The sequence below is a fragment of the Mus caroli genome, chromosome 8 (assembly GCF_900094665.2).
Source record: "Mus caroli chromosome 8, CAROLI_EIJ_v1.1, whole genome shotgun sequence".
Lineage (NCBI taxonomy): Eukaryota > Metazoa > Chordata > Mammalia > Rodentia > Muridae > Mus > Mus caroli.
In genome coordinates, this window is record NC_034577.1 from 116913927 (window position 1) to 116938085 (window position 24159).

General features: G+C 48.4%; 1 protein-coding gene across 1 annotated transcript in view; it reads right to left on the minus strand.

Moving 5' to 3' along the window:
• Positions 1-24159, minus strand: part of Pcnx2 (pecanex 2) — a 145949-nt gene that overhangs the window by 19633 nt on the left and 102157 nt on the right. The window contains exons 24-27 of the mRNA XM_021170316.1: positions 16220-16278; positions 13051-13266; positions 2775-3028; positions 948-1181 (exon numbers count right to left, since the gene is read on the minus strand). Of these exons, the coding sequence (XP_021025975.1) occupies positions 948-1181; positions 2775-3028; positions 13051-13266; positions 16220-16278 (763 nt within the window). The remainder of the gene's footprint in view (positions 1-947; positions 1182-2774; positions 3029-13050; positions 13267-16219; positions 16279-24159) is intronic.

Genomic DNA, 24159 nt, shown 5'->3' on the forward strand with positions numbered 1-24159 from the left:
TTTGTTCGTGGTATTGGACATTAAATCCAGGATCTTGTACACGTCTGGCAAGCCCTCTGCCACTGAGCCCTCCAAATGCAAATTTATTCAATTTAATTAGTTAATTAATTAATTAATTTGTGTGTGTGTGTGTGTCCCCACCCATAAGCATGATCTTCACATGATAAGATGAGGCGTTTCACTAAACCTGAAGCTCACTGGTCTCGTGCTGGGCTGGTGGTCCATGCATCCCCAGCATCCCACCTGTCCCTGTCCCACCCCCACTACCACTGGAGTTATTGATGTGAATTACTGCCCCCGACAGCATAATGCAATTTTAAAAGAGGAAGTTTCTAGTATGCTACACTACAGGCTTAAACTGTAGTGACCCGGTGATGGTTTGCATATGCTTGGCCCAGGGAGTGGCACTATTTGGAGGTGTGGCCTTGTTGGAGTAGGTGTGTCACTGTGGGTGTGGGCTTTAAGACCCTTGCCCTAGCTGTCTGGAAGCTAGTCTTCCACTAGCAGCCTTCAGATGAAGACGTAGAACTCTCAGCTACTCCAGCCCTATATCTGCCTGGATGCTGCCATGTTCCCACCTTGATGATAATGGACTGAACCCCTGAACCTGTATGCCAGCCCCAATTAAATGTTGTCCTTATGGGAGTTGTCTTGGTCCTGGTGTCTGTTCACAACGGTAAAATCCTAAATAAGACAGACCCTGAGCATAGTTTAGAGAAGACAGATACTTTCAAAGCTCTGTCACTGGAGACAAAATCATATTATTGCCTAATCGAATACTAAACCTTTATTTGCTTCAGTACTAAACATTTATTCAAAACATGATTTTTTTCCCCTCACCTCTATTTTCTTACTATCAACCTTGGAGCACAGGAGGAGAGAAGAGGTTAAGACCCTCGCTTTCTTGGCTTACACTCAGTTCCTCAGGCCCCATCTTCCCTTCCTACCTCCTGTCTTTTCCCTGCGCAGTACTGAATCCACTCCAGGAACACGTTGCAGTAACTCGCCCGGGTGATCCCCTGGAGACACGGGACGTAGTCATCATCGATGTTGATGTTGAACATGGCAAGGTCACGCTCGATGTGATGCCACTTGGCAAAGGGCTGCAGGGACTTCAGCAGGGATTCATTCTTGACCCACGAGATGAGTTTGGGGGAAGTGACCATGTAGTATATTATGCTCTGCAGAAAGCAAGCAAGATTGTGACATTCCGTAGCCAGTCCACAACCAGGAAGACTTCACTTTTTGATTTACTACGTCTCAGAAGGAAGGGGCTGGAAAGATGCCTCTGAGGCTAAGAAATGACATCATTGCCTCCATCAAAGCCAGCTTTGGCTATGAAGGGTCTGGGGCCTCTAATGGGTTGGCCCCTGTTGGCTCTTGGGACAGGGCAGAGGGCAATGAGGTCCTTGTGCTCGCAGATCATCACTAGGGAAACCAGGAATGTTAAACACTCAGGGTTGTCTCTTCAAAAGAAGAGATGCATAACCCATTTTCTGGGAACGGATGCAGTTGATAGCCTGGTGACCTCTGTGATATCGGCAGGGCCCGGCCACACAGGATTCCCAGACTCTTATCTCAGATTCTTTCTCCCAAGCATTGAGCATTGTTTTTCAGTCAACAGAACCCCTTTCTTTACAGAAGAGGTCATATGTACTTGAAAAGAGATTCAATATGTAATCATATCTTAAATTCTGTTGTATACACATGGGATTGAGCTCAATATCATCATAAAACATCCCTCCCCCCAACTGTGCTGTGTTTAAAGATGGCTAAGTAAACTACTATGCACCAGGCTCTAGAAGTTTGAACCAACACCGGCTACTGAGCAGTGTTGAACCTGATTTCCTTCTTGCCTCACACAGAACAACACTGCTGGCCCCCGAGAGTGCAGAGACCCCCACAGGACAACATAGGATTGTGGAGCCTTCATTGGGCCTTTTACCGCCTCCAGCATGGCTCTATCACAAGGGCTCTCCTGTCCTGCCGGTCCCTGTTTCTTAGTACATACCTCAGCCCAGGCCAGCAGTTGGTACCCTGAGCCAGATGCACATTTTTCTCTACAGGCATCTGAGCTGCACAGTCTTCTCTTCTCTTCCTTCTTTCCCTCCCCCCCCCCTTTCTCTCCTCTCCCTCTGTCCTCTCATTTTTAAAACCATTACACTTCCTAATCTTTGGGCTGAGTATTTGTTGAATAGGGTCTCCTATAGCCTAGTCTGAACTCCCAGTGAAGCCAAAGACGACCTTGACCTTTTGATCCTCCTTCCTCCACCAGCCCCTCCCCCACCCCCAGTGTCGAGGCTACAGATGTGTACCACAACATCTGGTTTTATGCAGTGTTGGGGATTGAACCCAGGGCTCTGTGCATGCTAGGCAAGCACTCTGCCATCTGAGCTAAATCTCCAACCCACAATGCTGGGTCTAAGTTGGACCATTTGCCCAGCCTCTAATGTGGCTCTGTAACTCCAACATGGGTCCTGCTGGCGTTTCCTGGATATTTAATTTGCCCTTCATGACAAGCACCTCCTGCTGTGGTTGAAATGGATAGACACTCAAGGTTGCTGCCGGCCTGCTGTGCTCAGACTCAGTTTAACACAAAGCCCTGAAGGGTTTTCAATAAAGACCAAGGTCCCCAAGCCCCAAGCTGAGGCTCTCACTGGGAGGCTGGGGAGGAGCCTCTGTGTGCCAGTTTGTGTGGAACTAACTGTTGAGGAACCCTGTCTCTCATCATTGCTTCCCAAGCTCCACCCATAGCTCTGGAAAACACATCGTACCTTGACATAGTAGCGGATGAGCACCCTGCGGAGGTCATACACCTGCAGCATGGTGGCTGCGTTGTTATCGATGATGCTATAGCCCTCCAGGATGTACTGTGTGCGCGTGATCTCCCAGGTGAGCCAGCGTAGGTGGAAGGCAGCATTGCAGGACAGCAGGTGTGGCAGGTGGCCGGGTTTGCAGCAGCAGCAGCCTCTGTCATCTTCGTCACCCTCCATGATGGCCTCCACCTCCCTCTGCTGGCAATAGGTTCCTGGCCAAGGACACAGTAGACATTATATGGCACGGAGGTCAGAAGAGGACATCAGATGGTCTGGAACTGGAGTAACAAGATAGTTCTGAACTGCCACGTGTGTTAGGAATTGAACCTAGGTCCTCTGGAAAGGCAGCCAGTGCTCTTAGCCATTGAGCCATCTGTCTAGCCCCATGAGGTGTCTCTTTAAGGTGCTTGAATCAGGTGTTTGTTCTTGAAGCAGGCCCACCAAATAGCTATGATTCTTATAACCATCAACTCTTCAGGTATGGGCAAGCATGTACACATATCCTTCCCTGACCCCGTGTGTGTGTGTGTGTGTGTGTATGTGTGAGTGTCTGTGTGTGTGAGTGAGTGAGTGTGTGTGTGTGTGAGTGTCTGTGTGTCTGTGTGAGTGTGTGTGTATGTGAGTGTGTGTGTGAGTGTCTGTGAGTGTGTGTGTCTGTGAGTGTGTGTGTGAGTGTCTGTGTGTATGTGTGTGTGTGAGTGTCTGTGTGTGTGTGTGAGTGTCTGTGTATGCCTGTGTGTGTGTGTATGAGTGTCTGTGTCTGTGTGAGTGTCTGTGTGTGTGAGTGTCTGTGTGAGTGTCTGTGTCTGTGTGTGTGTGTGTGTCTGTCTGTCTGTGTCTGTGTAGAGCTCTTTATCTTGTTTTGTGACACAGGCCTGGAGCTCACCAAGTGGACTATGCTGGTTCTACTTCAGGTGTGTGCACTGCACTGGGCTTTTTATCCGTTCACAATCTTTCTGACTTTCCTATATTCTCTGTGTTTTTGTTTTGGGGATATATATATGTGCTTTCATGGTAGTCACAGACTTGTTGATGGAGATTTGGAGAATCCCCTCTGTCTTTGGTGAGATAACCCGAGGTTAGAGACACCTGCCCTAGAGCATCTTCCCAGACAAATAACGGAATGGAGACCAGAGGGAAGGGAAGCTTTTAAATACATCATAGCAAGACAATAATGTAAGCCATGAAAGAAAAATAAGACAGGCCAACTGGGTCAAGAACAAAGTATCTTGGGGTGGGAATGAAAACTGCATTCTGCTTAGGTCAACCCGAGCCACGTGGACAAGAACTGCATCCCACCTTCTCAGCCAACATGGGAAGAAGAGAAAGAAGGAACTCCTAGCCTTCCATTCCTGTTGGCTTTAACTCTGCCCTCAGTTAAAGGCTGTGCTATGTGGCCTCAAACTCAGGATGACTGAATGAAAGAGGAGAGCACCAACTGCACTTACCACAAGGGCTACCCTATAGCTTTTGCTAGGTTTGGGCCAGAGAGGATTAGCTCACTGCATTTCTTGTCTCAGGTTTTCCCTGTAGGTTGGAGGTCATTCAACACTGCCCCACCCCTTCTGTGGGTTCATCTTAACCTAATGATTACAATCTGAGGCTGTGCCTCTGGTTTACTTCATTTGTATTGGGGTTTTTTACATTTACCTTTTTTTTTGAGGTGCACTCCAGTGCCACAGTGTGCACAGTGTCCAGCCAGAGTCAGCTCTTTCCCTCTGCCATGTGGGGCCCTGGAATCCAACCCAGGCTATTAGATCTAAAGCAGTGCTTCTGTGTGCTGGGTCATCCTGCTGGCCTGCCACTGATTGCCTCTAACAATGGCTTCTGTTAGCCTAGGGTTTGTTTCTCCACCTTAGGCAGACAAGCAGTTCGAGGTATGTTTGCCTGCCTTAGTGTTAGCACTGGAAAGTTCTAAGCTGTCTCACTGAGAACCTACCTTCTCTCCCAATGTTCTAAGTCTCTGCTTAACCCTATAGACCCAAGGTTTGAACACTGGATGGCTTTGAACTGTAGATGACAGCGAAGTAGACAGGAGACTCAGAGAGGTGGCAAGGGGACAGTTCCAAGAGCAGCAAGATCCCTGCTGGGCAGGGTTACTGTGGAGAGGTGCTCTGCAAGTGCTGCTGCTGCTGCCAGCTTGTGAGGGCGCCACTCTTTGTCTGAGAAGGTGTCAGGTTGTCTCTCCCAGCACAGCCAAAGCCAGGCCCCCTGCTAGCTCGATAGTTCCTACTCCCAAGCTCCATACAGTCTTATTTTCATGAGCAGTTTCTCCTGCACTTTCTAGCCCCACTCTTGAGCAACACTGGATGAGCCAACTCTAAGCAATGACGCTGAGAGCTTGAGCAACACTGGCCCTGTCTACAGGGGGAGAAAACACAAGTACATGAAGTATGTCAGAATGATTTACAACGTTTGCTTTCTGAGCACAACAGAAAGATGTTTTTAATAACTTTTTTTTTTAATTCTGTAGAGTCCGCAGAAATTTACTTAGCATTTAGATATGGCCCCAAGAACAAGCTTTTCCTGACAAACTAGATTTTAAACATACGGTGAGGCCTTTAAATGAACACCCTTGTTTATCACAGTGAAATTTTGTTTCTGGACAACATCCTTTTAAGTGGCTGTAATCAACTCAGAAAGGTGACGTTCGGGTGTCTCATGGGATGCACAGGCGCACCTGGTCCTGCAGGTGAGAGAGGTAAGAGCCCCCTGTTCTCATATCCACCGCAGTTCCTCAAAGCCACATATTCTTTAGGATAGAAAGGTCTGTGTGGGGCAGTGGACCGTGCCACCACATAGAAAACTTGGTAAGGCTGAGCAGATTCAGGAACACCGGGAAACTCTCATAATTGAGAACTGTAGGCATTTAATTCTACACCAAACCAGGTTTCTGTCCTGGATCATGTGACCATGACACCCCTCTGAGAGGACCATGGTCACAACCGGATAACACCTGAAGTGTTTCCACATGCAGATGAGGCATTCCTAACATTTCAGACCAAGCCTCTAGATCCCAAGCCACCCCCAAATGTTTATACAGTCTTATCTATCCACAAGGAATAAAGTGCACAAGCTATTTCACCAAAGATCATCGGAGAGTGCCTGTCTCACTGAGCTGTAACACGCCAGGGAAGAGTTTTCTCTCCCAAAGCTTTCCTCGCTGGACCCCAACCCAGCCCAACCAGCTGGGTGGGCAGGCCTGACCACAGCTACTTCCTGCTTGGTGGCCTCAACCTTGTCCCCTAGCTAACCGCTTTGTCCCACTGCTTGCCACTGACTTTGGGGACAGTGACAGCCTTGAGGAAGAGGTCCAGCAGTCTGCCTTGCTCCAGCTTCCCCTCAGAGAACTGTAACACTTTGGTCTTTCTGGCCATGCCTGAGCCTCGAGAGACCTTTCACTCCCAGCCTACGCAGACCTACACAGACAGGAAGGTCTGGTCTCTTAGAATGAACTAGTGTCTTACTCTAGTTAAATACTCTCTGGTGATATGCAAGATTCCCTGACAGCCGGCGACATGGCTCAGTGGGAGCAGTAGGAGCATGGGAACCTGAGGCCCAACCCTCACACATGTAATCCCAAGGTTTGGATGTAGAGACAGGACCATGCCTGGAGCTTGCTGGCTAGCCAGTCCAGCCCAACCGCCAAGCTCCAGGTTCAGTGAGAGACTCTGTCTCAACAACAATAAAAATAATGTGGTGAGCCACTGAAGAAAACACCCAGAGTCAACCTCTGGCCTCTACACATGTGTGCAAATAACATACATACACACATCTCATACACATATGTGCAAACATACACATGCATGTCATATATATGTGTGCAAACATACACACGAATGTCACACACATGTACAAACATACACATGCATGTCATACATATGTGTGCAAACATATACACAAATGTCACACACATGTACAAACATACACATGAATGTCACACACATGTGCTAACATACCTACAATGTCATACATATGTGAAAACGTACCCACAAATGTCAGGCATGTGTGCAAACACACCCAAATGTCACACATGTGTGCTAACATACCTATGAATGTCACACATATGTGCAAACATACACATGAATGTCACACATGTGTGAAAACATACACATGAATGTCACACACATGTGCTAACATACCTACAATGTCAGGCATATGGGCAAACATACCCACAAATGTCAGGCATGTGTGCAAACACACCCAAATGTCACACACGTGTGCTAACATACCTATGAATGTCACACATATGTGCAAACATACACATGAATGTCACACATGTGTGCAAACATACACATGAATGTCACACACATGTGCTAACATACCCACGAATGTCAGGCATATGTGCAAACACACATGAATGTCACACATATGTGCAAACATACACATGAATGTCATAAATGTGTGCAAACATGCACACACACAAATGTCATACACACATGTGCAAACATACGCATGTTATACACACAAAAGTACACACATCTACACACAAATACATTTAAAAAGTGGAGTTAATCAAAGCTTCCGTGCACACCAGGCAGCCTGATGCAAGATGAATGCTGAAATGCATAGGTCTGTAATCATCTCTGAGAGAAAGTCCTCCCTGTGCTCACTCCACTTGTAGGCCAGAAGAGCTGCAGAACCGACTGGACTCTGAGGAGGAGGCCTTCCTAGGTCATGGGTCATTCAAAACTGCCTCCTCCTCACAGGGCTTTCCTGAGTGCAGGACTCCAAGGTGGTGGGGACTCTGCTAGTGCTGAGGGACACACCCTGTCCACCTAGACCTGCCATACACACCAGCAAGCCTTAGGCTTCCCTACTTAGAAAGGAAGGAAATCATGTGTGCGAGCGTCCACTGGAGACAGCATTCTGTTTTTATGGATGAAGTCTGGGACCCAGGGAGTTAGAAGACCTCTCAAGCTATCCAGACATAAACCATAAAGCCATGACGAAGAGTCAACTGTTGCCAAGACGAAGAGAATTCTACAGAGTTTTAATATTAGTGGGAGGGCTGTGTGTGGATCTCCAGCTAAGATAAAACTTTGAGTTGGATCAGCTGTGAGTGAGATTAGGCTACAGGGATAGTTTCACACGTCCCCACGGGCCAGTGATTATGGGGTCAGCCAAACCGTGAAAAGGCTGATAACATCTCCCACAGACAGGAGCGTAAATCTTGCTTTTAGTTGTTTTCTAGCTCCAACGGGAATGGGTCGCTACATCCCTATTGTACTTTCAGTGTCCCTTCTGCAAGGCTCACCAAGATGCTGAGCAGAGAGAACAGCCTGCAGGATGGGACCACATTAAAATCTGAAGGGATTCTGAGAAAATGAGATTTAAAATTTTAATAACAAATAGACTTGAAAAATGTTTAGACAATACTTACCTCAGTCTTTCCTTATTTAACCCCCTTCCTCCCTCCCTCCTCCTTCTCTCCATTCTCCTCCCCTCCCTCCTTTTTCTCTTCTGTCTTCCTTCCCCTCCCTCCTCCTTTCCCCCTCCATTCCCCTCCCTCTTCCTCCTCCCCTCTCTCCTCCTTGTCTTTTGTCCTCCTTCCCCTCCCTCCTTCTCTCCCTCTTTCCCCCTCCTTCCCTTCCCTCCTCTCCCTTCTCTTCCTCTCTCCTTCCTTTTTCCTTTCTTCCCTCTCCTCCTCTTCCACCATCCCTTTCCCCCCTCTCACCTCCCTTTTCCATGTCTATTTCCTTTCCTCCCTCGCTTCCTCTCTTCTTCTGCTCCCCTCCCCTTTCTATTCACAGTAACAACCCTAAATGTGCTTATCAAAACTTGCCTCCCTCTCAGTAGCAGCCCAGAGCACCCCGTCTCCAGTGGCCACTTTGTCTCCTCTAGTACATCAACCCCAGTGTGGTCACCGCCCCCTTCAGGGCAAACAGATCCTCAGTGCAGTCCTGGGATCCTGTTTCCTCTTCCCCCATTTGTTTGCTTTGCTCCTTTCTTAGCCTGGCCAAGCACTGTAACCTCTGTCACACCCTTGAACATGTAAGGACTTGGAGCTTCCTGTCCTCGGCTTCCTTTTCCCTTGGTTATCCCCCATCCTGCCTTCCATGCTCACACTCACAATGCCAGTGTGGCTTAGGGGAAACCATACCGTAGTGTTCACATGCCCCTTTAAAGTTGTCACCCATAGACTCAGTAAGCTTTCATGCATTCCAAGATTCGTACCCGATTCCCCACTCAGCCCATTCATCGGGTGTCAAGTCCCAGGACAGTGGAGGGCTAGTGTCCACCTGACACCAGTGACAGGTTAGTGCCATCCCATACCAGCAGTGACAGGTTAGTGCCATCCCACACCAGCAGTGACAGGCTAGTGTCATCCCACACCAGCAGTGACAGGCTAGTGTCATCCCACACCAGCAGTGACAGGCTAGTGTCATCCNCATCCCACACCAGCAGTGACAGGCTAGTGTCATCCCACACCAGCAGTGACAGGCTAGTGTCATCCCACACCAGCAGTGACAGGCTAGTGTCATCCCACACCAGCAGTGACAGGCACCATGACAGGGATTTGACCACTGTTTCCTTGCTCCCTTGAGGCCACCTGTATTTCTGAGTCCTGGGTTAGACACAGAGCCACTTGCTTCTCAAGAGAAGTTATGCCAAATGTAGCATAGAAAAGACTCCAGCTCCCTCCCAGGTACACCCTAAGGTGGCGACCATTGTGTCTTTAAGAATGATGGACTGCCAAAGATGCAGAGGAGCTCAGAGTCTCAGTGAGGCTCTGGAAGGGACCCTGAGGCTCTGTAAAGCCAAGTCCCTCAGGAGGTCCACTTAAGAAGCAGATGTGAGAGCACACTGGTTTTTCCAATTAGGAAAGTGGCATGGAGCTCTCAGAAGGCTGAGTGAGAAACCAGAGGGATAAGACTTCAATAACTAGTTGTCTGTGAACCAAGTCAATGCTGCAGTTCAGATTTGAATCAAGTACCCCACAGGCAGTATCCAGATAGGGAGCGACATGGTTGACCACTGCACCCTGAGCTAGCTGTGAGCTCAGGGTCCTTCTTCATCTCCCTTGGGAGGGAGGAGGATGCCTCTTCTGGGGCGGGGGGTAGCTGTCACCTTCAAGGTGCTCTGTCCTGAGCCCCAAGTCCTCAGGCATCTTGTAAAGGAGCAATCCGATGTCCTGTTTGCTCCTCCTCCTCGCCTTCAGAACTGTCTGAAGCCTGACTATTGGCTGAGCAATCCGATACCCTGTCTGTTTGCTCCTCCCCCTCGCCTGACTATTGGCTCCTCGGCCTCTGTCCATCCATCAGGCAGCCAATAGCTTTTCAGGGCCACTGCCCTGTTGGCTCTCTCACGTGCATTGTCTATTTCCTTGGCTTGCTGTTTCAGCTGATATTCACCTGTGAATCCTTGAATAATTAATTACCTTACAGGCTCCTGGAGGGGTGGGCGCCCTTGCAGTCAGAGGCACAGTGACTCACGCGTGCTCACAGAAATGGCTAAGCCATCTGACCTGCCAAGGTCACCTAGCTACCAGAAGGATGGGACAATCTAACAAGAGCTCTGCTTGCCCTCTAGGTACTCAAGTCACTTCTATAGGGACCATAAGACATAGAGGGACATGGCCTGTTCCGTGCTTAAGGCCTGGCCTGGAATGACTTCCCTGTTCTCCTCCACTTTCTGTTAGGCTCCACACTGACCCTTGAAGGCAGTGCACGAAGACACATCCGCTGTGACGCTCGGTCGTGTTAACTGGAGCCGCTCTGTGTCCTGCCACAGTTACTCTGGTCAACCTCCACGTCAGCAAAGCGAAAGCACATTGTGCCGTGGACGTAGTACTCAGCCATATTGCTAGAGCAGCTGGCCTTTCTCTAACTAATATACCCACAATGGACATCTCAGGGGTCATCTCTCATGATAAGAAATGAGAAACCAGATACCCTTTGACCCAGATCACTTGTATGTGACCGTGACTTTGGTCAAAGGGTATCTGGTGCACTTGACCTGGACTCTGACTAAGTTGACAGCACAGCAAGACAGAAAGGCGAGGTGACCAACAGGGGAGCACTCAGGAGGAGAAGTGGTGGTAGAGGCTATTTATCTACTCTCTGGGGACAGCAGCATCCAGTGTTTCAGTGATGGGGGGGGGGTGTCAGCCCTGGATCCTTGCAGCTGCCTTGTGACTTTAAGATTTATATGTGTGCACGTGTGTAAGTGTATGTGTGTTTGTATGTGTGTGTGTGCTGTGTGTGCATGCGTCCTGTGTATGCAAATGCTCACGGAAGACAGCAAAGGTCAGCAGACCCCGAGAGCTGGTGCTGAGAACTGAATTCAAGTTTTTTGTTAACAGAGCCAAATGCTCTAACCACTGAGTATTTCTCCAGTTCCTGCTGTGTGACTTCAGATGTTGGACTCGCTCAAAACCACAAGACACCTGGCCCATGCTGCTCAGGCTAATCCTCATTCCTGGATGCACTCTCTCATAAAGCCTTCTTCTCTTGTGTTAACCAGGGTTGATTTCTGTAGCTTGACACTAGGACCTCCTGTTAACATGATACAACTCTTCACCAGCTAGGGTTTGGGAGGGGGAAGACAGAGACTCTCTTCCCCATGACCCCAGGTTTCTGGCTTCCTTCTCTGGTAGATTTCCTTCTTCCTAAAAAACTATAGCCCAGTGGCATGCATGTAGTTCTGTGTTTGATCCCTGGTATGAGAGAGGGAGGGAGGGAGAGAAACAGAGAGTTGGAGGAAGAGGAGGAGGAGGAAGAATCAGCTGTGAAGCTGCAAGTGTGCACATAGGTCCCATTCCTTCTACTGGCTTCCTCAGTAGCTTTCCAGAGGAGAGGGAGAGGGGGAGGGAAGGGGAGAGGGAGGGAGAGGGGAAGAGGAGGAGGGGGAGATGGAGTGTATGAGGGAGAGGGGGAGGGAGAGGGGGAGGGGGAGAGGGGAAAAGGGAGAGGGAGAGGGAGAGGGAGAGAGGTGGAGAGAACTCTATCTCTGTGGGTGCTCTCTTTGACTGTCCCCAGGCAGTGCCAAAGAAGATTAAATTTGACCAGAAGACCGGGAATTCGGAAGCAAACTAGAATGAGGGAGAAGAGGTCCAGAATACCCCCAAGGAGGAAGCCAGCCTCCGTGGGGAATACTGGAATATGCACCAAAGAGAAACAAAGCCAGTAACAGTCCTTTGGGGTCAACTGCGTTCTTCCCCAGAACTTTAATTTTGTTCAGCTATAGTGTTTTGAAGTCTCTGTGTTTAAAACTATGATCTTACTAAGTCAAAGAAATTCTACTGTAGAGGAAGGTATGGGATCCAGGTAAATCAGCCGCCATTTGTCCCTGAAGACATTGCGACTGTCCTGATCTTACAGGCAAGTGGGGTTCCCACTGTGGTTGATGGAAAAAGAGAAAGCAATGAACACAGGAAACTCCTAGGAGCTCCTCGTTTTTCTGACAGAGTTTCTCTGTGTAGCCCCGTCTCAGAACTCACTCTGTAGACCAGGTAGACCTCGAACCTAGAGATCTGTCTGCCTCTGCTTCTTGAGTACTGGGATTAAAGGCATGTGCCATCACTGCCCAGCAGGAACCCCTTCTAAATTTTAATCCAATATGTTGTGGTGACATTGGTTCCCCGCAAACAGGGAAACATGGCCTGGTTAATTTTGTCTACCACTTCACTCTGAGCTGTTATTGCATTAATTACTTTGCTCGCTGCTGTGGTAAAACAATTTGGCTAACTCAATTTAAGAGAGGAGGGGCTTACTGGGGCTCTGGGTTTGAGAGGACACAGTCCACTGGGGTGGAGAAGGCACATCAGCAGGGATGGCTTTTGCCCACAGTGGTGAGGACGCTCCCTCCGGGTGGATCAGAGAGCAGGGGGCAGATCAGAAGGTGTCATTGCTTCTCTAGCTGACTGGGGTGGGCTTCTGTCAGAATGCCTGGTCAAGAGTAGAGAATGCCTTGATTCCCACGCAGCAGAACAGTCCCCGAGTCTTTTGCTCATGGTGGGTTTTTTACTTAAAATATTTATTTTTATTTGTGAGTAAGTGTGTGAGTGTGCACATGAGAGTTCAGGGACCCACAAAGGCCAAGAAGCATCAGACCTTCTGGAACTCAATTGGTTGTGAGCCCCACAATCTGGGTCCTCTGCAAGAGTAGTACATGCTTTTAGTGACTGAGCCATCTCCCCACCCCTGAAGGAGGTTTCTAAGCAGTGCTCTCTGCCCAACCCACTGAGTTGATGCTTAACCCTACACACTGAGTCAGAGAAAGAAACTCCTACCTCGGAACTCCAGTCCCCGAAGCTGAAAGGTGACGAGACCGTTTCCGATTTCAATCAGGTGGACGAAGGCGTTGAGGTCATCCGAGGCCAAAATGAAGCAGTCACCGGAACTGTAGTTGCCCCAGCGGCCAAGCACCAGGTCTCCACAGAGAGACTCCTGCAGGGTCCGGGTCAGGTGCTCGTAGAAGATGGAGTTAAGGTTGTTGTCATCACTCCCTGAGGACGGGTGGGACAGGAAGTACACCATTGTATGCTCATCTCATGCTCAGACCCTGAAACGGTGTGCTGCCCTCTGAGTGAGGCTGGAGTCTATGTACACAGCAGCACCAGTTTCCACCTGCTTTGGTGGATTATACTGAGACCTCCTATGCCTTCCCTCTAGACCCTGATGTAACCTTTAGACAGATACATTGTTGCCTAAATGCAGATGACTTCCATAATCCTGTGTTGGGCTCGACACTCTGGCCTTGGGGGCTGGCAGTGCCTGCAGTGCAAGACTGAGGACCCAAGTTTGTCCTACAGAACACGTTTTTAGAAAGACAACCGTAGTAACAAGCACTTACAATCCCAGCACCAGGAAAACAGAGGGAGGTGATTCCAGGGGTTCTCTGGCCAGATACCCTAGCTCACTGAGCTAGTTCCAGGCCACTGAAAGACCCTGACTCAGAAAACAAAGTCAGATGACTTTTGAAGAATAGTTCTTGCCTACACACACACACACACACACAATCACACCCATGTGCATACACATATACACGTATATACACATGTGCACACATGTACACACACACTCACATGTACACACAAGCATACACACACATGCACCAGGCACACCCGCATACATATACACACATGCATACACACACACATGTACATACATGTACACACACACACACACACACAGACTTTTGAACTCTAGGCCTATACCTTCTCTACTTATCATGTCCTGTCTCAAATGCTCCCTGGCTTCCTTGTATACAGAAGAACGTTGGGGCTGTCTCATTGTGCACAGTTGTGAGTAAAACCATCACAAAGCAAAACTAACTTTACACTCCTGTCAGTAAACCCTGGCTCTGGGTCCACCATTCCCACAGTGGCTGTCCATTTGTGTTTCTCTAGTAGGAACTGAGAGAGTTGCCTCTATGTCCCAACCAGGGTTAGATTCTGTTAATGCTGCTCATTGGTTAACCTTCAACACTCGGTCAGATGGATGGGGAGAGAAAGGGAGACGAAAGGGTGCTGGAAGGAGATGGAACGAGGATGCCCCACTTCCTGGTGGAAAGACAGGGCTATGTGTGGAGAGGTAAACTGAGGTATGTGTTGCATTTCCATGGTTTTCCTCCAGACTCTGACTGCAGCTCTCCCTCTCTGGCTGCCTCAAGATGAGGGCTATAAGCTTTCAGGGGAAGACTGGACAAACGGGATATTCCTTTTCATATGTGATTAATTAGGTAGGCCAAAGGAGAACTGGGGAGGCCAAAGAGAAACTCCAGGACCTTGACTGCAGGAGCAGGAAACCTTTGAATAGCCAGGCAGGCATGGAGCTTCACTCAAGACTTCTTATATGTTGTTTACCAGAGAGGAGACAGGTTCTATGAGGTCATCCACAAAGGCTGCGCCCTCACTCTGCACCCATGGTTAACAGAGCTCGAGGCTGGCCTCAGCATGGAGATATCTCTGAGCATTATATGGGGAGGAGGACCAGGCTGTTGCTAAGAGACCCGTGGGGGCAGCTATCAGACACTGAGCCCCTGATTCAGCGCTGGAGCTGAAGTGATAAGCTGAGACATCGATAAGTTGTTTATGATTGACAGAGAGAACTGCTGATAAGATGTCTCCATGTACCAGCCTGCCAGCCTGCTCCATATTCAGTGTCTGTGATGAATCGGCTGGCATGGAAGACACTGATTAGAGGCTACCATCAGTTCCTTGTACTTTTAAAGAGAGCCCCAAATGGGAATTAGCCCTTCTTACTGTGTACACGGTTCTATACTCAAACACAATAAGTAAACGTAGAAATGTGGCTCAGGATGTATTCTTAGTACACACTGCCCATGCGTCTGTATAATTAGGGAAAATGAGACATTATGGTCATCTGGATGCAGGATGCGTTTCTGAGGCTGTCCCTGTGCCTAATGTAATAATCCTGATGTGTCACTCAATCTCACAGCTGCATGCCAGCGACTGTCCCTCTTCCTCTCCTTCCCCTACACCCTGACAGAAAGTCTCACAAATAATAAGCCTGACTCTGCAGTGCTCCCACACTTTAAATTCCGATTTTATGCTACGTGTGCTGCTTATGCAGTCTCGGTATAGATGGTCCCGATAAAGACAGCTTCACTTCTGCATGTGGGATTTACACAGGGGAGATGGGATGCATTTGGTAGTTGCTTTCCAGATGTTGTGTCTGATCTTTACAGGGGCTGGTGACCTCTGGTCTGATGCTTGGGTGATACTGGGTGGTGGTGACAGCCAGCTGCAGCTTCATGTCAGCCCTGGGATCCCAGATCCTGGGAGGGAGCAAGGACACTGTTCTTTCTAGAGACAAGGATGAGGCCTATGCAGATGTCCACCTTAAATAAAATCACTTTAAATTGACATCCTGATAAGAAAGAGACAAAATGGCTAAAAATGAGATCAACTATAGAAAGAAAAGTCAAAGGATTTTTCTCTATCAGGTGACTCCACTGCTCCACGTTGAGCAGAGTTTCTGACGAGTTCTTCATGCTCAGTCCTACAGTGGTTTGTTAATATAAAGGCCAACACAGGGCCATGGTTTAGTTTCTTTATAAAGACTGGGCCCCACTATGCCACCTAGGCTGGTCTGGAGTTTCTGGCCCTCATGCACCTGTTTCCTGAATGCTGTAACCATTCCCAGCTCAAAGGATATTTTCCTTAGAGACCAGCTCTAAGGTTTAAAGTCTGCTCTACACAAAGAATTTAATACGTGCTCATGGGGTAACTGGAAACAGTCACTGACCAATTTAGCATATTTCTAAAGCAACCCTTGGGGGGGGGGGATTGATGGGCCTACTTGCCCAGTTATGCCCTGTAGTCAGTGTATTTATGGAGCCTCTGTCATGGCTGCATAGACTGTACTTAAACCTTCTTTGATATCTATCTGCCTAACAAAAGAAACACAGTTTGAAAGAATATAAAAAGTGCTTACCTGGGTCTCTTTCCATTTGCACGGCCAGCCTTGTGTTGGAATTATCCATGCGCCTTGTACTGGAAGGGGCCACAGAGAGGTGAAAGGTCATGGTTAGATCCCTGTCCTTAGAGAGCTGATATTACAGAACAAATGTGAGGTGGGTGTGCAGGCTGCTTACAGGGGAGGAGGACACGCCCCCCACCAATGCTGCTGAGAAAGAGGAGTTGGTCTCTACCCAGCACGGGGGAGCGGGGAGAAAGGCTGCTCTGTGCCTTACGGACAATGTCCTTGTCTTTTAAGACATTTTGAGCACAAAGTTAGAGCAAGTGTTTGGACTTCCACAGAAATGCTGCTCACTTTCAGAATTAAAAAACAAAAAAGAATATTACCATCTACTCTGTGTGAATGTGTGTGTGAGAATGTGTGTGTATATGTATGTGTGTGTATGTGTGTGTCTGTGTGAGTGTGTGACTGTACATGTGAATGTGTGTGAATGTGCACCTCATGACACTCATGGGCAGGTCAGGGGACAGCTTGCAGGAGCGAGTGCTTCTCTCCCACCATGCAGGTGCTGGGGATCAAAACTGGGTCATCCAGCGCAGCGACAGGGCACCAAAAATGCCACTGGCCTCAGTTTCAGAATTTGTTCACACAAAGTACCTTTGCTTCCCTTTGTTTCTAGAAAACAGCTGTGGGCGGCCACCATCTCCACCACCAGCATCTACCAGTTGGGGGCATACTTACCGATTTTCTTTGGTTGAACCATGAAAACAACTCTTATAAACTTAGGAAAGGGTAGATTGTCTGCAGCCCTGGCAACAAGGAGTCACCGTAACAGGGCTCATCTTAACAGCTGCATCGTGATTCATGGCTCTTAAAAGGCATCAGTGGTGATCAGAGGGGAAAGGCTTCACTCTGTGACCAGCTAGAAAATCTCTCCAAGGCACAGCACAGTGGTTCTCAGCCTTCCTAATGCTGCAGCCCTTTAACACAGTTCCTCATGTTGTAGCAACCCCCACCATAGAATTACTTTGCTGCTACTTTCTAAGTGTAATTTTGCTACTGTTATAAGTTGTAAGTATCTGCAACCCACAGCTTGAGAACCACTGGAATAGATGCTCAACCCACCGGTATCCCCAAGACAAACCCCTTATCTTTCATGCCCCGTGCCTCGTGCCCCTTGAAGGTCAGAGTGTGCTCTGCTCGGATTAGCCGTTTTTGTATTTCAGACACAGAGTACTACTCTCACTGGCCTTTAAATGGCAGAGGGTGTCAGTAAGATGCCACTGAAATGGATGGTGCTTAGCTGTGATAAATGTGGCTAGTTCACACCTTTGAGGCCACTCTGAGAAAGGTTTTGTTTTCGTTTTTGTTTTTTGCCAAGACACAGCAGCATGAATACGAGGTTTAGGCACAGGGTCCCAATTCTGAAGGATTTTCTACTATGATACCTCCCAGGAAGAGAGACAGCTGCATGCCCATGTACATGTGTACATGCATGCGTGTGTTCACATACACCCGTGTGCATACATGTATGTGTGTGTGAGTATACAGGCGCAGAAGATAATCTAGGTTGTTAGTCCCTGGGCACCTCTTACCTTATGTTTGAGATGGGGCCTCTCCTTGACCTGCAACTTTGCCACATTGGCCAGGCTACCTTGCCCATTAGCTTTCAAGAATCTGCCTGTCTCTGCTCCCATCTTGCTGTTGGGACCCCATGCTCACACTGTTGGTATTTTTATATAGGTTTTGGAGATTTGAACTCACATTCTTATGCCTTTAGAGCAAGTGCTTTACTGAGCCATCCTCCAAGCCCGTCCAGTTGCCCCTGATGCTGCACACTTGACTTAGATTTAAATGTAATCCTTGACATACTCAGTATAATTTAGCCAACAATGAGCATTTGTCAGGAATGTCACCAGAATGCTGAGTTCTTGGCTGAACCTGTCTCCTGGGGATTGGAACTAATAACAAGAATAGCAGGGTGGGATTATGTTTTTAATCAATGAAATGGCTTGTCTTCAGGAAAAAAAAAACAAAAACAAAAACAAAACAAAACAAAACCCAACAGCATCGCTTGTTTCCCTGTCTGCCGCAGACATTTGCCAACCACCTAGGTAGGGTCCGGTGTGAACGTGGTGGAAGATCCCACAGAAGGACTACAGAGGAGAGCTCTTTGGCTGCTATTCAGAAGGCAATGAGTCCGACATGCTGCTCCATCCTGCTTCAGGTTCCCTCCCAAACAGACTCACAGCATCTCTCAAAACAGCAGAGCCCAGGGCAGCAGAAAATCAAGCAAAGAACAGAATCCTTCATAATGAAGGTGGAAATCCCATGTCTGCATACTCGGTCCCTAAACGGAATTTTAATTTCACCTTAAGACCTAAGACAAATGGAATTTCCAGCTGCAAAATAAACAATTTTTAAAGTGGGAGTGAGCCAAAAGAAAGTCAATTATCCAGTTCCTTGGGGAGCTTAGACACTTTCTAAAACTCTGTCCACTTGCGATGTAATCTTTCCCAAAGGGTGGCAGCCGCTTTGGAAAGCTCAGTCCTCATGAGCAGTAGCTCAGTCAGGACACCAGACATCTCCAGGCCTAGGGCATCTCTGTCTCTCAGAAGGCAAGCGTCCGGTGCCCTGGGCAATGTGAACTCTCCTCTAGTGAGGTCCGCTTGTAAACGTGGTGCTTGCAACTCAGAGGTGCTAATTATCTCTGTAATTGGATTGCTGCTTTATCTGTCCCATTGCCCGACATCCCCACAGATCTGCTGCTTCCATCTCACCCCTTGGCCATCTCAAGGATGCGACCGATCATGTACATATGCACCCGTGGGTGAGATTTTTCTCAAAACTTGCCTGACCAAGTCACTGTGTCCTGTGAGTCTGGGTTAAGGGCTTTCACATGCCCCTAACCTTTCTCTCCAGAGAGGCTGACCTGTGCAAGGTTATCTCTCCCTATGTCAGCATGGAGTGCTGAGAGCGGAGCTGGCTTCTTCCCGAGCTGTCTTGTTTCATTCACCCCAGTACATGTCCTAAGTCGGCCGATCTCCTATCCTGCCTCGTGGGTTCAGAAGAGCAACTTAAGTAGGCTACACAGTAATGCTCTGGGCTGGCTCTGCTCCATAGTCCCTTTGCCAGTGTGCACTGGCTGCTCACGGGAGACGCTTCTCTGTACTCTGACTTACAAGTGCCCCTGGTTGGTGTAAGATGGCCAGCGTTTATCCCCATGGGTGGGAAGGGATGGCCCTTCTGTTCTCTGGCAGGACTACAGTGTTGTTGATCTCAAAGTCCACGCTTGGCTTTCAAATATTCTCCTGTCTTTCTGCCCTCTTCCTTTGCTTCAAAATGCATTGTTTAAAAACTTCCTTCACTAGATGGTCATTTCTTCAGTCTCTACTCCACACTTTGTAAGTCTTTCCATGGGTGTTTCTGAAGAAATGACCACCTAGAGACTGACTCACCTGGGGATCCATCCCATTTACAATCACCAAACCCAGACACTGTTGTGGATGCCAACAAGTGCTTGCTGACAGGAGCCTGGTATGGCTGTCTCCTAAGAGGCTCTGCCAGTGCCTGACAAATACAGAAGTGGATGCTCACAGCCAACCATTGGACTGAGCATAGGTTCCCCAATGAAGGAGCTAGAGAAAGGTCCTAAGGAGTTGAAGGGGTTTGCAGCCCCTTAGGAGGAACAACAATATGAATTAGCCAGTACGCCCAGAGCTCCCAGGGACTAAATGACCAACCAAAGAGCACATTAGGACTCTTGGCTCCAGCTGCATATACAGCAGAGGATGGCCTAGTCGGACATCAATGGGAGGAGAGGCCCTTTGTCTTATGAAGGCTCTATGCCCCAGTGTGGGGAAATGCCAAGGCCAGGAAGCAGGAGTGGGTAGGTTGCTGAGAAGGGAGAGGGAGGAGGTGATCAGGGGAGGGTGTTTTTCAGAGGTGAAATCAGGAAAGAGGATAACATTTGAAATATAAATACAGAAAATATCCATTTTTAAAAAACTAATCTTCCTTCTCTGTGCTGGGTTTTCTATGTTTACTAAATGTTTATGGGGTGCAGAGAGGAGAGCTGCCTTGTCTGTCTTATCCCTGCTTTTCCGTTTTGCGAAAGAGCAAATAAACACGTTAGAGAACCTCTCTGATCCATAGAGATGCATGACTGTGGTCTGAAAGCAAGCTGGGCAGTGATTCCCAGTTTCCACCACTGACATGAGCAGGAGACAGAAGGAGCCCTGATGTTTCTGGGAAAGTTTTAGGGTTGTTTTTCTGTTGTTTTTTGTTGTTGTTGTTGTTGTTGTTGTTGTTTTGTTTTGTTTTGTTTTAACTATTGTAATATCCAAAATAAATTCAGTACCTTCCCCCTTCAAAAAGACTTTCCAAACTGTACTAGCAGGCCAAGTACAGAGCCAGATAAAGAAGCTGGCTGACTAAACAAACGTAGAAACATATAGGTCAAAATGACTAAGCTTACAGCTGCCAGAACAAGATTAACAATGCCCCTGCCCCGCCTCACACTAAAAACCACAAGGACAGACAAAATGAAAGTCACCCTATACAAACCAACCAATGCCTAACCTAAGAAGGTTATTGGCTACACCAATTAAAATAAGCTAACTACCCTGGTGCCTAGATCCGCCCACCCCTTACAAAGGTATAAAAAGTGTGTTCTTTCTTTGCTCTGGGTCTCTCCTCCAGCCTGCGTGCTGAGAGGGAGTTCCCCAACATGCTGGATAAGTAAAATCCGCATGCATTTTGCAATGATGACGACGGTCTCTGTGGTCTTGGTGAGTGAGTGTCTTTTGATAAACTACAACACTATCTCTCTGGGCCTCCAAAGAATCCTCCTTAAAATCTGCAAACAATTTTCTTTCCCCTAGACCTCAGAGCGAAGTTTTCTCACCAAGGCTTCTCTGGCTGCAGCAGACTGCACCCTGGTGACACAGGGATAGGAAAGAAGCAGCAGTGACTTTCAAACACAATCTGCGGCAACACTCACCACGTGAGGGGACCTGCTGCGCTCGGCCGTCTGTGCCGGCGGACAATATCCCCCGGATCTCACATTTTGATGGTTCTACTACGAGTCATTTCTCATTTCAGAACCATGAAGGGAGGCTAGAGAGATGCTCAGAGGACAGAAGCTCCTGAAGAAGAGCCAGGTTTAATCCCAGCGCCCATGTCAGGGGGCTCACAAGTGCCTGTAATTCCACATTCCAGGGGATCCTTCTCCTGGCCTCAGCAGGAGGTGAGGCCCCACGCTGGTGCCCACACACATACATGTCATTTAGATCATGTGAACCAAATCACCAGAAATCATGAAGGAAGATCCGTGAGATGTCTTAAGAGAGGGGGATGAGGGTGTGAACACAGTATTTCCAATGAGCCAAGACAAAACAGGGTATGTTTTCTTCTATACAGATGACAACGGAGTCCACAAGGAAGAGGAGCCATTGCATAAAAAGGAGCAGCCATGGCACGCTGTGGAATGGTTTAGAATACAAAGCCCAAGTCATCCCGGTACCCACTTGTCCTTCCCACAGTCCACTCTGCTTCTAGCAGAAAGAATGACACTCCCCAGCAGTGTGGCCTGCAGCATCATTTGAGTCTTGGTGATGTTTGCCTCCCCTGGTGGGGACTCTAATTAGTATGGCTAAGAGTTCTAGGCCTTAGGGAGTCCTAACTGACCAGGTACTTGGGACATGTCCAATAAGCCTCTTGTCCTGTGTATATTTACAACAGGCAACAAGAGGGTTTTAGACAGTGTAGCTTTAAAAGCTGTGTATCTCAGGCTGGGGCATAGCTCAGTTGGTAAGATGATAGCCTTGAAAACCTAGGGACCTGAGTTTAATCTCCAGAAGGTACATTTCAAAAACGCAGGCCCGGTGATGCACACTTCTAATCCCAGCACCAAAGAGGCAAAGACAAGTGTATCTCTGGGGTTTGATGGCCAGCCAGGGTAGCCCTAGTTGGTGAGTTCCAGGTCAATGAGAGTCCCTGTTTCAAAGAACCAAGATGCATGACTCTTGAAGAGCAAACCTTGAAGTTGTCCTCGAACCTCCACACACCTGTACATACCACACACCTAGAATATTCCTCTTTCCCTCCCCACTTCTGCCTACTTTTATTCCTGGCCTTCCTTTGCTTGGCATAGAGCAGCATCATATCCAAGGCTGCAACAAGGGAAAAGCTGTGGTCTCCTCTCTCTGACTGCCTTGTCTCAGAACAGACCTCCCTTGCAGCTGTCCCAGCCTTGTACCTCTCTCAGACATCCATCACCTGGAGTCCCTCCCGAGGCCCAGTAACATGGTGCCCTTGAAGAGTCAGCAGCTCCAGACAGCTGGAGAACAGGTGGGCATTCTTATCTCTGTGCGCAGTCCCATGCACGGCCTGTTTCACGACTCGGCACTTCTCGGTCACTTTTGCCACTCAGCAAAAAGGAGCCTATTCCAAGAAAACCACACACCGTAGCATGAAGGATAGTGCACAGACACACAAGAAACCCGACTTGCCACCTCTCCTCAAAGGCCCCCTTCTTCTGAAATATAACCACACAGGTGCTCATTGCCTAGCCTTGAGTGTCGAGCCTGCTCCTGAGGGCTGCGTGAGAGCTTTCTCCTGGGCCAGCAGAACGGTAGGGAAGCTCATCACTTTGCTCGATCAGACTCAGACCTGGAATTCCAGGCAAAAAGAATCCAGGGCTTGGAGAGAGATGTACGAACATTTCGCCAGACCAGAGAAACAATTTCCCTCTAGTCTAGTTTGGTGAGCCACTGGGTTGAATTTGGATTATTTATGAGACCATGAAGGGGGAATTACACAGGCATGGGTGACCCAAAGGCAGCTACATCACCAACAATCCCACCCTGGTTAGTGATGACTCAGGATTGCAGTGCCCCTGGATGCAGTGTGCAGGCAGCCCCACTGAAGCGCTTCTCCAAGCAATTACCAGCACCTTGGTAGAGGCCTCCTGAGTCTTGTATGTTTTGTGACTGCTCAGACACAGGAGCCTGCCGTGGACATTTCAGTCAGCCCACAACAGCTGGTTCTTGTCTTGTGATAGCGGAAGGCTGTCTCCAGTGTGGAGCTTGCACCCTACACTGCCAAGGCAGGGGTGAAGCGGGGAAACCTTGCACTAGTTAACTTTGTTCAGTCCTGGGACAAGACACCCAATACAAGCATGTTACAGAAAGAGTCTATTTCAACTCACAGAGGGGTCAGTCTGCCATGGCAGGGAGGCACGGGGGCAGGGGCGAGAGGCTGCTTGCTGGTCACGCGGCATCCACAGTGAGGAAGAAGAGAGAGACTGGTGTTCAGCTTGCTTTCTCCTCTCTGTGTAGTCTGGAGTCCATCAGATGCCACTGCCCACATTTACAGTGGATATCCCCACTCCTACTAACTCTACAAGCTCCAACTCAGACACACCCAGAGGGATGCTTCCACAATGATTCTGAATCCCATAGTGTTGACTATAAAGTATAACCGCCATGACCCCTTCTACCAAGTAGATCCCACAGTTCTGACAAACCCTCTCTCTCACTGGGACCGCTGACTCCAGACTTCACATCCTTCTTCATATTGTACTGGATCTGCTGTCCATAGTCTCACTATCTGCCTCTTTCATGCTGTGGCCTGATGCCAGCGTGACCAGTGTGATCAACGTGATCATTGTGACCAGTGAAGGCAGTGTGACCAGTGTGATCAATATGACCAATATGACCAGTGTGACCAACGTGATCACTGTGACCAGTGTGATCAACATGACCAGTGTGATCAGCATGTGACCAGGGTGATCAATGCAACCAGTGTGATTAATGTAACCAGGGTGATCAATGTGACCAGTTTGGCCAGTGTGACCACTGTGACCAGTGTGACCAGCATGATCAATGTGACCAGTGTGACCAGCATGATCAATGTGACCAGTGAAGGCAATGTGACCAGTGTAATCAATGTGA